The sequence below is a fragment of the Oncorhynchus nerka genome, linkage group LG23 (assembly GCF_034236695.1).
Source record: "Oncorhynchus nerka isolate Pitt River linkage group LG23, Oner_Uvic_2.0, whole genome shotgun sequence".
Taxonomy (NCBI): Eukaryota; Metazoa; Chordata; class Actinopteri; order Salmoniformes; family Salmonidae; genus Oncorhynchus; species Oncorhynchus nerka.
Window position 1 is genome coordinate 56,170,467 of NC_088418.1, and position 13,321 is coordinate 56,183,787.

The 13,321-nt window shown below is 45.7% G+C and overlaps 1 protein-coding gene across 2 annotated transcripts in view; it reads left to right on the top strand.

Annotated features, from left to right (window-relative positions):
- LOC115106131 (acyl-CoA synthetase short-chain family member 3, mitochondrial-like) overlaps nucleotides 1–13,321 on the top strand; it is a 53,651-nt gene that overhangs the window by 20,137 nt on the left and 20,193 nt on the right. For both annotated transcript variants that reach the window (XM_065008326.1, XM_065008327.1), the window contains 3 exons: nucleotides 8,525–8,620; nucleotides 11,190–11,253; nucleotides 13,012–13,093. In XM_065008326.1, the coding sequence (XP_064864398.1) occupies nucleotides 8,525–8,620; nucleotides 11,190–11,253; nucleotides 13,012–13,093 (242 nt within the window). The remainder of the gene's footprint in view (nucleotides 1–8,524; nucleotides 8,621–11,189; nucleotides 11,254–13,011; nucleotides 13,094–13,321) is intronic.

Sequence of the window (13,321 nt, forward strand, 5' to 3'; positions counted from 1 at the left end):
CACAAGCCTTCTAGAGCATCAGAGTTTCTGTCAGAGGTTTAGAAATGGGCCCCAAACTTTGGGCTAAAACATTTCCCTTTTATGTTGACAGCTGGAAAATGAAACCTCTGCAGTGTTTTGATTTTGACTCTGGGAGAAGGTGTGCATAATTAAGTCCTGTGGAAGAACCTGACAGGCTGCGGCAGTAAGTTTCTGATTTCTCCCTCCTGTACTAGTCACACGTCATCTAAGGATTTCAGCATACGGTGTTTCAATCTCTCTGTGACAGGTGATCCATCAAACCCATTTATCAGCCCCAGTCTTGTCTTCTCACGAGAAGAGGAAGGCGAACTGCAGCGATGGCAAAATCCTAACTGTGGTGCAGGTTGACATTGGCCTGCAGACTAGGGTTCTGGAGAGGATTGTACATTTAATGCATAATATTCTTGCAGTAATCCCGAGATCACTTGAAAAACACATTATTTAAGAAACAACACAGTTATTGGTATTATCCCAAACATTATTATTCCAAACATGTTACTTTTGGAACGTTTGGGTGGGTTCTCACAAATCTAAGTTTAAGACATTCTCGGAAATCAAAGTACAACTCCTTTGGAATGCATTACATGGTTTGTTGAATAATCCATCACACACCTCCACTTATTTATAAAGAATGTAAGATGCCTGTAAAGATTTGTCCTTCAAATGCAGTCATGCTGTCTCCATCCAGGTGCTTTACTGCTGAGCCTACCCAGGCTGATCTACCAGCTCCCCGCAAAATGGATACAAATTGAACAAAATCTATTACTCTTGGTTTTTCACAAATCATTCCACGACACGCCCTGTAATCTCTTTCCAATGTAATATTCAGCAAAGGAAAGCTGAAATCGATGGCATGAAAATCAGCCGGAATGGAGGCTCAGAGAGATAGAGATTTCAAAGGCGGGCGGGCGACGTGTGGTAATCTGAATTAGAAGTCAACGCAAAGAGAGGCTGTCTGACCCATAGAGATCCTATTATTTTAAGATATAATTCTGTGGTCTGACCACTTTCAGACCACTGATCTAGAGTCAGTATTGAGGTGGTGGAAGATGATCTGAATGGAAGAGGCTGTCTGCCAGATCACTGATCTAGAATCAGAGTGAAATAGTATTCAAAGCGTTCATGCTCTGTAAAGGCCCGCCTGCCTTCCATCTGAGAAAATGAAATGTTTCACAGCTTGAAAGCAGCAGTCCCTGGCCATTTCCTGGGCTTCTCTCTACCCTGGAGCAAACCTAGTGTAGTTATGTACCACTGCTGTGTGGCAAATTGTACATCACAGAGAGCCAGGAGCAGTGTCTCTGCCTCGCCTTGACCACCCAGGGAACTCCTCACATCTACTGTGGGCCCTGGGTTTCAAACAGTAGGAGCTCACAGTGGAACTACTGTAGGAGGCCGTGTTGTTTGTTATGAACTGGCAGACAGAGTCGATATGAGTAGAGAGGCTTCTGTACGGTCGTGGATATAAGTGTTCCTTTCCTCCTTCAGCCTTCAAAGAACTGTGAATGAGTTTTTACAAAGGGGCAGGTGTTTTGAGCAGCATTCTGTCTCGTCTGTCACTGCAGGAGTGTTGCATCTACTGAACGGCGATAATAAGAGTGTGAGAATGTTCCTCTTAATTATGTTTGATGAAAATGGCACAGCACATCAACAGCTCGCTTCAAACTCTTCTACGAAATGATGCCTCTGATTAGTCTCAGCTAAATGTGTCTAAGTTGTCAGTGTTCTCATATGAACTACATATTTCAATTATGTAAACAAGCTTACAGGCAGAGTTTGACTGATTGACCAATTTGGCTTTGAATGCAAATTCGTTTTTTTTTGTTTTGTTCCCCAAAATCATTTTGCAGGGCCAGTGGCTAAGATGACTTTACTGGTATAAAGTAGAAGTGATTTGTGCGTTCGTTACTTTCATGTACACACAGACACACAAGCTGTCAGCTGATTCGCTGATACATTTTGCGTTTCAATCATTCTCTCTCTCTTTCCCCTCTCCCCCCTATCAAGAGTATTCACTCGGTCTCCATTTCTGTTACATCACAGACAGTCACATCTTTTAACTTCAGTCAGACACCCACAGCAGTCTCTGACCCCCACCCCTTTATCCAGATCTGTCTGAATACTGGCTCATTTTCCCATATCTATGCAGAAAGAAAACAGAGAAAATGGCTGCTATTTTGAAGCCTGATAATAATCTGTGTCGCTATTTTAAGACCCAAGTGCCTGGGGTTGGAGGGACGGCTGATGATGAAGGTTGCTGATGTCATCAGTGTTGCCGGGCAACCAGAATATTTCCAGTTGGCAGGGTTTGGCTCACCAGGGTGAAGTGGCTGATGGGAGGCAGCGACAAGAGACGCAGGGAGGGCAGGCGGCTGGGTCTCTGTCCCCCTCTGTCCAGCCCCTGTAGCCCAAGCTCCAGCCCCGGGACATGACACGCTAAAGGCTCTAGGAGCAGTACACGAGACGTCTATTCTCTGATAGGAAGAGACATTTGGGAATCATCACACAGAGATGAGGAACAGAAGCTGAACAATTAAGTACTAGACTGTGATATTACGCAAATGGGTGCATAATGAATTGCAATTAAATAAACCTTTGTGAGGTTGTAAATTAAAGTGCAATTAGAAACAGGATCCTATGTTTAGCAGCAAATGAGGTTTAGAAATAATGACTTTCCTTTACAAATACGGTGTTTGTTTCTTGATCTCATTCTGACTGTAGAGTTAGAGAGATCATTCTCCTGGCCCTGTGCTCTGCACTAGAGAGTAGCCTGTCCTGTCTGGGTCAATGCCACCATGTGAAGAAGCTCTGTGTGTGTTCACACAGCCTCCTCTTAGCAGCCTCCTCACCAACATGAAAACCAGTAGCTTTGTGCTTGGCACTTGAGGCTCTGAAGTCCAACATGATTACGCCCCAGAGTCAGGAGGTTAAGAGGAAACCTTAACTACACAGCTTAACGCTTATTATGGATGGCAACGTAACTTCACTGCATTTCCAGTGGACGCAACCTCAAGTAACCGCATGGGTATGGGACTTGAAGTTTGTTAACACGGTTCACCTCCCAACAGGGGCTAGGTTAGTGGTAGTATCTCCTCCCACGTTATGGTCATGCTACTAGGGTAACGTACAGCTATGGTGTGATGGACACGTACTTGGTCCCCTTATCTAAAGCTATAAGACTACATCCCATTATCAGATCATTCAAAGGATTGCAGCCAAATAAAAATACCTAATGTGTCCTTTGTTTACCCTACTACCCAGATACACATTACACACACCATCTATTTTCAGATGAGAGCCCTTCCTTTGGCCCACCTTGTTTTCTGTGCCCACCTGTGGCGTGTCACACCTAGTGTGTCACTCATTACCATATGGCTCCTGTCCCACAGACTGGCTCATTAAGAGGTTCCTGGCTCGTGGTAGGCGAGGCCGCGAGCGTAATTACAGCCTGGCTCTCCTCCGAGACGTGTGTGTGTGTTAGCCTCTCATTAGAGGCTGCTAGTGTCATTGGCTCCTCAAGCAGAGTGGTTTTCTGTCGGGTGTAGCTAGCTCTGCCTTGTTTAAACTCCACAGGCCCGTAAAGCTGGTGTTTCTTATTAGAGGTCATTTTGTAATGAGAAAATGTGTATGCATGAACATTCCACTGTGGGTTTGAGGGAGAGGAGTTTGAGATGCTATTAGAGCAGGTGTGATGGCAGTTTCCCTTTCTAGTCCTCTACCTGTTCATCTGTGTACGTAGGTTTGTGCATGTCTGTCACATGCCTGTGTGATCCAGAACTGAGCAGCAGCTGTGACCTCCATGGAGGTTTTCTCCCTCCCTCCCTCCCTCCCTCCCTCCCTCCCAGGTACAGCTACTCTAACCAGAAGGGCTTATTAACCAGTAGCTCTGCCCCAGTCTGGCACCTCAGCTCACTGCTGGCTGGGAGGTTGTCAGACTGTCTGGACAGGACTCGATGGGCTCTTATTGAAGCTCTAAAACAGATATTCTAATGTTCTGTAAGAGTGGTAAGGCGTGGACCTTTCCTCGGATCCTGTCTGGGACACACCTATCAAGCCAGGACCTGAGAAAGTTACTCTACATTTAAGCAATAAGGCCTGAGGGGATGTGGTATATGGCCAGTATACCACGGCTAAGGGCTGTTCTTAGGTGCCTGGATACAGCCCTTAGCCTGGTATATTGGTCATATCCAACAAACCAGTGAGGTGCCTGGATACAGCCATTAGCCCTGGTATATTGGTCATATCCAACAAACCACTGAGGTGCCTGGATACAGCCCTTAGCCCTGGTATATTGGTCATATCCAACAAACCACTGAGGTGCCTGGATACAGCCATTAGCCCTGGTATATTGGTCATATCCAACAAACCACTGAGGTGCCTGGATACAGCTATTAGCCCTGGTATATTGGTCATATCCAACAAACCACTGAGGTGCCTGGATACAACTATTAGCCCTGGTATATTGGTCATATCCAACAAACCACTGAGGTGCCTGGATACAGCTATTAGCCCTGGTATATTGGTCATATCCAACAAACCACTGAGGTGCCTGGATACAGCTATTAGCCCTGGTATATTGGTCATATCCAACAAACCACTGAGGTGCCTGGATACAGCTATTAGCCCTGGTATATTGGTCATATCCAACAAACCACTGAGGTGCCTTATTGGTATTATGATTTTTAATTTTTTTCCCCAATTTTCGATCTTGTCTCATCGCTGCAACTCTCCAAAGGGCTCGAGGGAGTCGAAAGTGGAGTCATGCGTCCTCCGAAACATGATCCGCCTAACCACTCTCCTTAACACCTGCCCGCTTAACCCGGAAGCCAGCCACACCAATGTGTCGGAGAAAACACCGTTCAACCAGTTGTGGCACAGCCCGGGAATGTAACCTGGGTCTGTAGTAACGCCTTAGACCGCTGCGCCACTCGGGAGGCCCCAACCTTAGTTATTATAAACTGTTTACCAATGTAATTAGAACAGTAAACAAGTCATTGTGCATCATACATGACAATATACTCAAACTAACCGGTTTATAATATACTCGGATCCAAAATAGAATACATTAAATTACCTGTGTGTGTGTGTGTGTGTGTGTGTGTGTGTGTGTGTGTGTGTATATACATGTGTGTATATACAGTACCAGTCAAATGTTTGGACACACCTACTCAATCCAGGGTTTTCTTTATACTGGTCTATTGGTTCAGACTGGTCAGTAGAGAGATGAGAGGTAGGACAGTGCTGCAGGAATGTTTGCTATCTCCTCTCTCTCTCTTAGCTCTGCCCCAGTAGGGGTCTGCTGACCTTGGGCCTGCCGTCTGATCACGGTCATCCTCTGACTTAGAGTTGCCCCAGCAACCGCACATCACCAGGACAACCCAAAGTTACCCCAGCAACTGCACATCGGGACAATCCAATCCCCCTCACTCTCTCCACACACAGATGCAGGCCCAGACTCACAGAAACACACGTGCACACAAACACACACAGTCTGCCCCCTGAGATCTGACACCTGACATGTGAGAAGGGTCAGATGTAGGACAGGAATGGCCAGATAATTGTCTGACCCCATAGTCTGTGTGTGTGTGTGTGTTTGTGCTTCTGTGTGCATGCGTGGTATGTGGTTGTGTAAAAGTCGATGTGAGATTAGAGAGAAGAGCAAGTCAAGGTGGTTCTGGGAGTGGATTCACAAGTGTTTATATGTCAGAGATCCCAAAACAAAGATAAAGGGTTTGTGTGCCTCTGTGTCTGTACAGACAGACCAGTGATGACGCTTGGCTTTTAGACGGCACCCTGTAATGAAAGGGCACAATGCTACCTCCCCTCCTCTCCCCTTACCTCCCCTTCTCTCCTCTCCCACCCACTGCATGGCCTCACAGTGTCCCTTAATTCATCACTCTCAAACAGCCTCTCACCACCACAGACCCAACAGACCCGTCTGTCTGGAGAAGATTGATTTGCTTGCGTACTGATATCTGACCACTGAGATAGAGCGAGAGAGAGATTGAGCGAGACCCTACCTCTTTCATCCCTCGTCCATGTCTAAACCTGTTTTCACACTGATTTCCTCTCAGTATCCCTCTCTCTGGTGGTCATCTGGAGCCTTGCTCAGTCGACTCTGCTTGTTTTCACTAGGCAATTTTTCCTGTCATTGGGAATATAATGATAACGTCCGGTTTTCAGCTTAGCGAAAGCCTTTCTGTTTAAGAACACTCAAAGTATGGAGAACTAAGCAGTGCAGTGGCATATTAATAGCCTTCTTTCCACTCGCTGGAATAAAAACAGCTCTGTTTTTCAAGGCTATTGCAGCATGTTAAATTATTGTCCATTGGTTAGAATGGAAATGTGCCTTCTGTCTTCTCAACACTCCCAGATACACACAGACTAGAGGTAGGACCCGGATCTGAACAGACCAAACCGCTCGTGTCCTAGGTCAGGTCTGGTTAATTCAAGTTCGGGCGGATCTGTGAAGACCTCTAACACAGACACGTTGAGAGGCATAAGGTTAGCAGCAGTGAGAGCAATTGTTCGGGATTAAGTGCCTTGCTCAAGGGCACAATGGCAGGCAATGTTACATGGGATCAGACAGAGTCCAGTAGCCTTCCAATTCAGTTCCATTCCCATTTTTGTGTTGCCCGGCACAGGGCTTGGAACCAGAAACCTTCCGGCTGCTGGTCCGCCTCTCTCACCTCTGGGCTACTGCTGCCCCTTACACATCAGGAAGAACTCAGGACAAAATGAAAGTATTTGAAACAAAGATCGGTTAACAATCAATTAATAAAGTACTGTAGATCTATACTTTTCCCATGGAATTGGGTAGTGCTGCAGGTGGCCGTTAAAAAACCCAGAGATGTTCCAAGGTGTTTTATTCTCTGTGTTCTAGTATCCACTAACAGCCCAAATGTACCTGGTTATGTAAGCAGACCATTAAGCCCTGGGCATTGTTTTCCTTCTAAGTGTTTAATCGGCGAGCGCAATTATACTTGGCTATTCTATTGGTTGTCACTGCTCATCTCTGTTCCGGCTTTAATTGCTGTCTGAAATCTATGCCGCAATTACAACGACTGCTGCTAACAGCGTGGATTTAAACGCAACGCTGCTGCCACAGCTCAGTGGGTTTATTGTGTGATCCTCACATGTTCCCATTTAGAGAGGGCTGTCACGTTCTACATGTGTTGCTAGAATCTGCCGTTTCTGCACTGATCTATATGTGGGCTGAGCAGACACACACAGCTACTCTGCACAGGTTTATTGATCTCTATCCATATATATATATATATATATATATAACAGAGCTGTAAACACAAGGCGGGCCTACTACACCATGTCATCTCCCTGCTTCCACACTCGAGGAGGAAGCAGAATAGTGGCTGGTTTGTTGTCATTGGTCACTGAGGTGGCTGAGGCCACCGGCTGATAGGTCCTGAATTTTGACCAGGTATGTGAGACCGGGGCAGACATAGGTCAACCTTCTGTGTCTCCTATTGGGGGAGACCTCAGTGTTGGCCGTCAGTGTTGGCCGGAGGTAGAAGGGCTTTGAAGCCTACAGGGAGGGATTAACCTGCTGATGATTAATGAGCCCTGAGTGGTGCAGAACATCTCTAGTTCAGAGGGCACTGCCCTGGTGGCTAGAGGAGGATTAATTTCTCTCCCGCCATTGATCTGGGATGTTCTGCGACGTCTCCATCACAGTCAACACCCCCCCCAAGCAAAGAATGCCTTATGATATGGATAGAAGCTTAGTCCAAAACACTAGCTAAGAAAGTGAAGTAGGTTAGAGTGCTCTCACATTCAGATATCTCCATGACAACAGGATACAATGATGAGGATTTAGCAAGAAAACTATTTGCGGTGGCGACAATTGGTTATATTCTCTTCTCCTATTATCCTCCATCAGAGCCTCCCCTGTGTGATATGTCACCTCTTTGATTGTTCTGCTGTATTTAGGTTGGAACCAGGGCTGTAGTGTTGATGTGTGGGCACGTGACTGGAGACAGAATAGACAGAGATATCTCAGTATAAAGTGGAGCAGCTGTGTGGAGTGGAGGTTGGTTGTGTGACTCAGGGAGCCCATAGGAACTGTAATGTAGGTTAACTCTGCTCACAGAAAGAACATGGGGCTCAACCACAGCGTTGATGACATGCCTGGCAATCACAAACAATTTTATTTCTAGTCATGCATGAAACTGACTTTTGTTCGACTCAAAAGTGTGAATAATTTGTTCCCTTTTACACATTCTGTCAAACTTTTTATGGTTGTGGGGGAAAAAGTTGAAATTCTGACGTTACATTGATCTTTGAGGACAACGCGCATGCATGCGTGCATATGTTTCTGTGTGTGTGTGTGTGTGTGTACGCACGTGTGAATGTGTGTTTATAAAGTGCATGTGTGTTGCAGAGATAAGAGAGTAGCGTGGAAGTTGCATGAGTTGTGGCAGTAAAAGTGTAAAGTCTTAATGATCTCACCCTGTTTGCCCTCTGTCCTCTTTCTCCCTCCTTTCATCAGAGAGTGGCTCAGCCATCACGTCCTCCTGTATTGGCCTGGGAAACTCTCTGTCTCCCCCTGCTGGTCAGACTGGCAAACCCGTTCCAGGATACAATGGTGAGAACTAACCTGTCTCTTTTTCATTAGAGCAGAACTATCCAGGGGCGTCATGCACCCCAAAAGTCTGAGGAGGCACAAAGTACGTGAGGATGGCTGGGGGGCTAGGACCCCTATCCGGAAGTTGGAGAATGTAGCATTTTTCTAACACCTGAAACAGCTTTTTTTCTGCAATCTAGCCATAATCGTTATGCTTAATTTTATGTAAAGTGTTTATTTTTCTGCATATCTAAGCAGAAAAACCTCTTGAGCTGTCTGTATCCTCCTGACTGGTGGTTATTTTTTTAAAGAAACTAAATATGCTTCTCTGCATAAAATTTGGGTAGAAAACTGAAAGGAATGTGAATCTTATTCAGTAAATTAATAATTGCTTGCTTTTCTAAAGTCTACCAACCTTGCCAGTAGACATGCAGCTAAGGTACACTATATATACAAAAGTATGCGTTCACCCCTTCAAATTAGTGGATTCAGCTTATTTCAGCCACACTCGTTGCTGCTAGGTGTATAAAATCGAGCACACAGGCGTGCAATCTCCACAGACAAACATTGGCAGTAGAATGGCCTTACCTGTGCCATTTTGTTTCTCACCAATTTTGTGATATTCAATTGTGATCCAATTACGATCTTGTCTTATCGCTGCAACTCCCCAACGGGCTAAGGAGAGGCGAAGGTCGAGTAATGCGTTCTCTGAAACATGACCCGCCAAACTGCGTTTCTTAACAACCGCCCGCTTAACCCGGAAGCCAGCCGATCCAATGTGTCGGAGGAAACACCGTTCAACTGGCGACTGAAGTCAGCCTGCAGGCGCCCGGCCCGCCCACAAGGAGTCGCTAGAGTGCAATGAGCCAAGTAAAGACCCCCGGTGAAACCCTCCCCTTACCCAGACAACACCGGGCCAATTGTGCGCCACCCTATGGGACTCCCAATCACGGCCGGTTGTGACACAGCCTTGTGTCGAACCCGGGTCTGTAGTGACGCCTCAAGCACTGCAATGCAGTGTCTTAGACCGCTGCACCACTCGGGAGGCCTGAGCTCAGTGACTTTCAACGTGGCACCGTCATAGGATGCCACCTTTCCAACAAGTCAGTTCGTCAAGTTTCTGCCCTGCTAGAGCTGCCCCGGTCAACTGTAAGTTCTGTTATTGTGAAGTGGAAACATCTAGGAACAACAATGTCTCAGCCCTGAAGTAGTAGGCCACACAAGCTGACAGAACGGGACCGCCAAGTGCTGAGGCACGTAGCGCATAAGAATCGTCGATCCTCTCTTGCAACACTCACTACCGAGTTCCATCCTGCCCCTGGAAGCAACGTCAGCACAATAACTGTTTTCTGGGGGCTTCATGAAATGGGTTTCCATGGCCGAGCAGCCGCACACAACCCTAAAATCACCATGTGCAATGCCAAGCGTCGGGCTGGAGTTGTGTAAAGCCATTGGACTCTGGAGCAGTGGAATCGCGTTCTCTGGAGTGATGAATCGTGTTTGGCGGATGCCAGGAGAAATCTACCTGCCCGAATGCATAGTGCAAACTGTAAAGTTTGGTGGAGAAGGAATAATGGTCTGGGGCAGTTTTTCATGGTTCGAGCTAGGCCCCTTAGTTCCAGTGAAGGGAAATCTTAATGCTGTAGCATACAATGACATTCTAGACAATTCTGTGCTTCCAACTTTATAGCAAGAGTTTGGCAAAGGCCCTCTCCTGTTTCAGCATGACAATGCCCCCGTGCACAAAGCGAGGTCCATACAGAAATGTTTTGTCGAGATTGGTGTGGAAGAACTTGACTGGCCTGCACAGAGCCCTGACCTCAACCCCATCAAACACCTTTGAGATGAATTGGAACGCTGACTGCGAGCCAGGCCTAATCGCCCGACCTCACTAATGCTCTTGTGGCTGAATTGAAGCAAGTTCCCGCAGCAATGTTCCAACATCTAGTGGAAATCCTTCCCAGAAGAGTGGAGGCTGTTATAGCATATTAATGCACATGATTTTGGAATGAGATGTTCGATGAGCAAATGTCCACATACTTGGTCATGTAGTGTTGATAGACAAACTAGCTAACTTGATTGATATCCTGAAATGGCTTCTTAGGTTCCCAATCTCCCAACGAGCTACTATATATGTTAGCCAAAGCCAACTTCATAACATTTCTAGGTGGCTAGTAGTATTCCAGAGAAACAACAACAACAAAACTTTTACAAAAACAAAATATGTATTTTTTTTAAACAGGACAAATGTGAGGGGGCACTGGGCATGACTGGAACTCTGGAACTATCCCAAATGTTCTGAAATGTCTCAGTCAATTTACCTGACCAGTATGCAGAGAGAGACACTGCTTTTCAGGCTAGGTAACTGTAATCAGCAAAAAGGTATTAATGTCACACTGTAATTGTTTTAATATGGGCACGTGTGAGAGGAGTCCAGGGATATTGGCTTGGGAAAAGAAAAAACACACACCATCAATACAAAGGTTGAACTTCAGAGCAACCCAGGTTTTGACATCCCACATCGCCCACTGCTGAAATATAAGCCCTATAAATCTGAAATCTGATTTCTATGCACCTCTCTCTTCTCTAGTCACAGTGATCGACGATGATATGCAGCAGGTGACGCCAAGGACCCTGGGAAATATTGTGGTGAGGTAAGCCAGCCGCATGGTCATGGCCACACCTCTGTGAGCAGCTAAGTCATTCTGTTATACTGCCTCTGTCACCTGGAGTAGCAAACCTTTCTGTCTCTGCACCAGGGAGGATGAACACACACACACACACACACACACACTGTCACTTTTAGAAACTTGAGCACAGTAAAATAAGTCCTGTTTTCTATCTGTTCAAATAGGAGGGTGGAATTGTTTTATGGAAATAATTTACTTTGAAACGACCATACGAAACATTTTTCCATCACCCAGGGCTACATGCAGAACCACCTTCTCCATACAGACAGGTCTCCACTGTAGTAGCTTCCACAGAAGGACATGAGAGAGAACGAGAGAGAATGTGTGTGCTGGGAGCTGATTGTGTGAGCCGGGCCACGGCGAGGGCACATCAGTCCTTCCTCCCCATTGTGCTCTTATCTGTGAGCCTGTTACCTGGAAATCACTCCCATCTTCCATTCGCCACCTCATTGTTATTGCTGCCACTGTCTCTGCACCAACAAGGTGGATTACAATGGATTCAGTCCGAGCTGCTATGGAGCTTTTCATCAGAGAACTAATAGCCACAACTCTTATAACCAACCCTTTTCTCTGTTTAAGAACTAATACCTTTTGCTCTGAGGTGAATTGATAATGGAGAATCTCTCTTCCAGAGTCAAGATGGGAGGCATCAAAAGCATTTTCTTATTGTGCATTGTGTAAATAAACCTTAGGCATTGTTATTTCCTTTGGGTGGCGAGGATCTCATGCGCTAAGAAAAAGCATTAGTGCCCTAATTGAATTTGGTTTGTTTTGTTGCTTCAAAGGCTGTTTTGTGTCTGAGTGTGGAAGTGCATTCAAAAAAGGTTGACAGCCTCATTAGGATATAAATGCAGGCGGTTGAACCATGGAACATTATTAGGTCTTGGTTTGTTCATTTCCTTTCCGGGCTAGAGCAATACCAGGGGTGCCCTAGATCTGGCTGCAGTCAAAGACAGACAGGGAAAGCTTCTATACTCTCACCAACAGTACAGACCTTGAACAAAATTGGAATATATATATTTTTTTAAAGGTTATTTGTTCTTGATGCAACTACAATACACAAACATGTTGCTTTGTAAACGGGTGTGATGCGGACAGGGCTTGAAGTTGGATGACCCTCTCAAGAATATTTGGGGGTGATTGAGAGTGACCCTGGGTAAAGGGATACTCAGTCACCCTATACCTGTGTGTGTGTGTTCACACGAAGGGTCAGGTCAGGCCCAGCAGACACTGGGCTCCATGTCTGAACCCACTAAAGGTGCAGTGTAATGGTATCCACTACCTCAGCCCCCCAACTCTTTTATAAACCTTATAGACTGACAGGCTTATCTTTCTAATTTAGACACTTGCTAAACCCAGAGTATTATACATACGGATTTAGAAATCCTAGAGTATCTTATCTCCACATAGAAAAACAGTGCCTCAGACATCTTGAAGCCAGTGGGTGGGGGTTTATTGTGATCATGGCTTCATGGGTAAAAGAAGACAACCCTAGACCTCCTCTGATTATTACAATTATTATTATTACAATTAACTGTTTTGTCGCATTTGTTATTACAGAGTATGGGGATCAGTGCCACTGCAATAGTCTTCACCGTGACTGGCATGGGGATCCAGCTGTCCCACGGTGTCACCTCAGTCACTGCCACCGTCTGTTGCATGTCAGACACTAGTCTCTCTCTCTCACCCACCCACACACCCTCCGTCTCTCCTCTCCTCCAGGCTGCCACTACCACCAGGAGCAGCTTTATCTCTGTGGCAGAACCAGGAGCTTTTCAAGGAGCTCTACTTCACCAAGTTCCCTGTAGGTTATCTCACCTTTAGGCTTTATTAATGTCTTAGCATCAGATAATAATTCACCACGTTACTGTGTGTGTGTGTGTGTGTGTGTGTGTGTGTGTTCACTGCTTTGGATTTGTCACATACTTACCAAGATGCATAATGACTTTGGATTCTAGATTTCAACTTTAATAACCATGTAAATATATAAATAAATGAATTTTGTGCTGGCCAGTGATGCCATCTAGTGGTT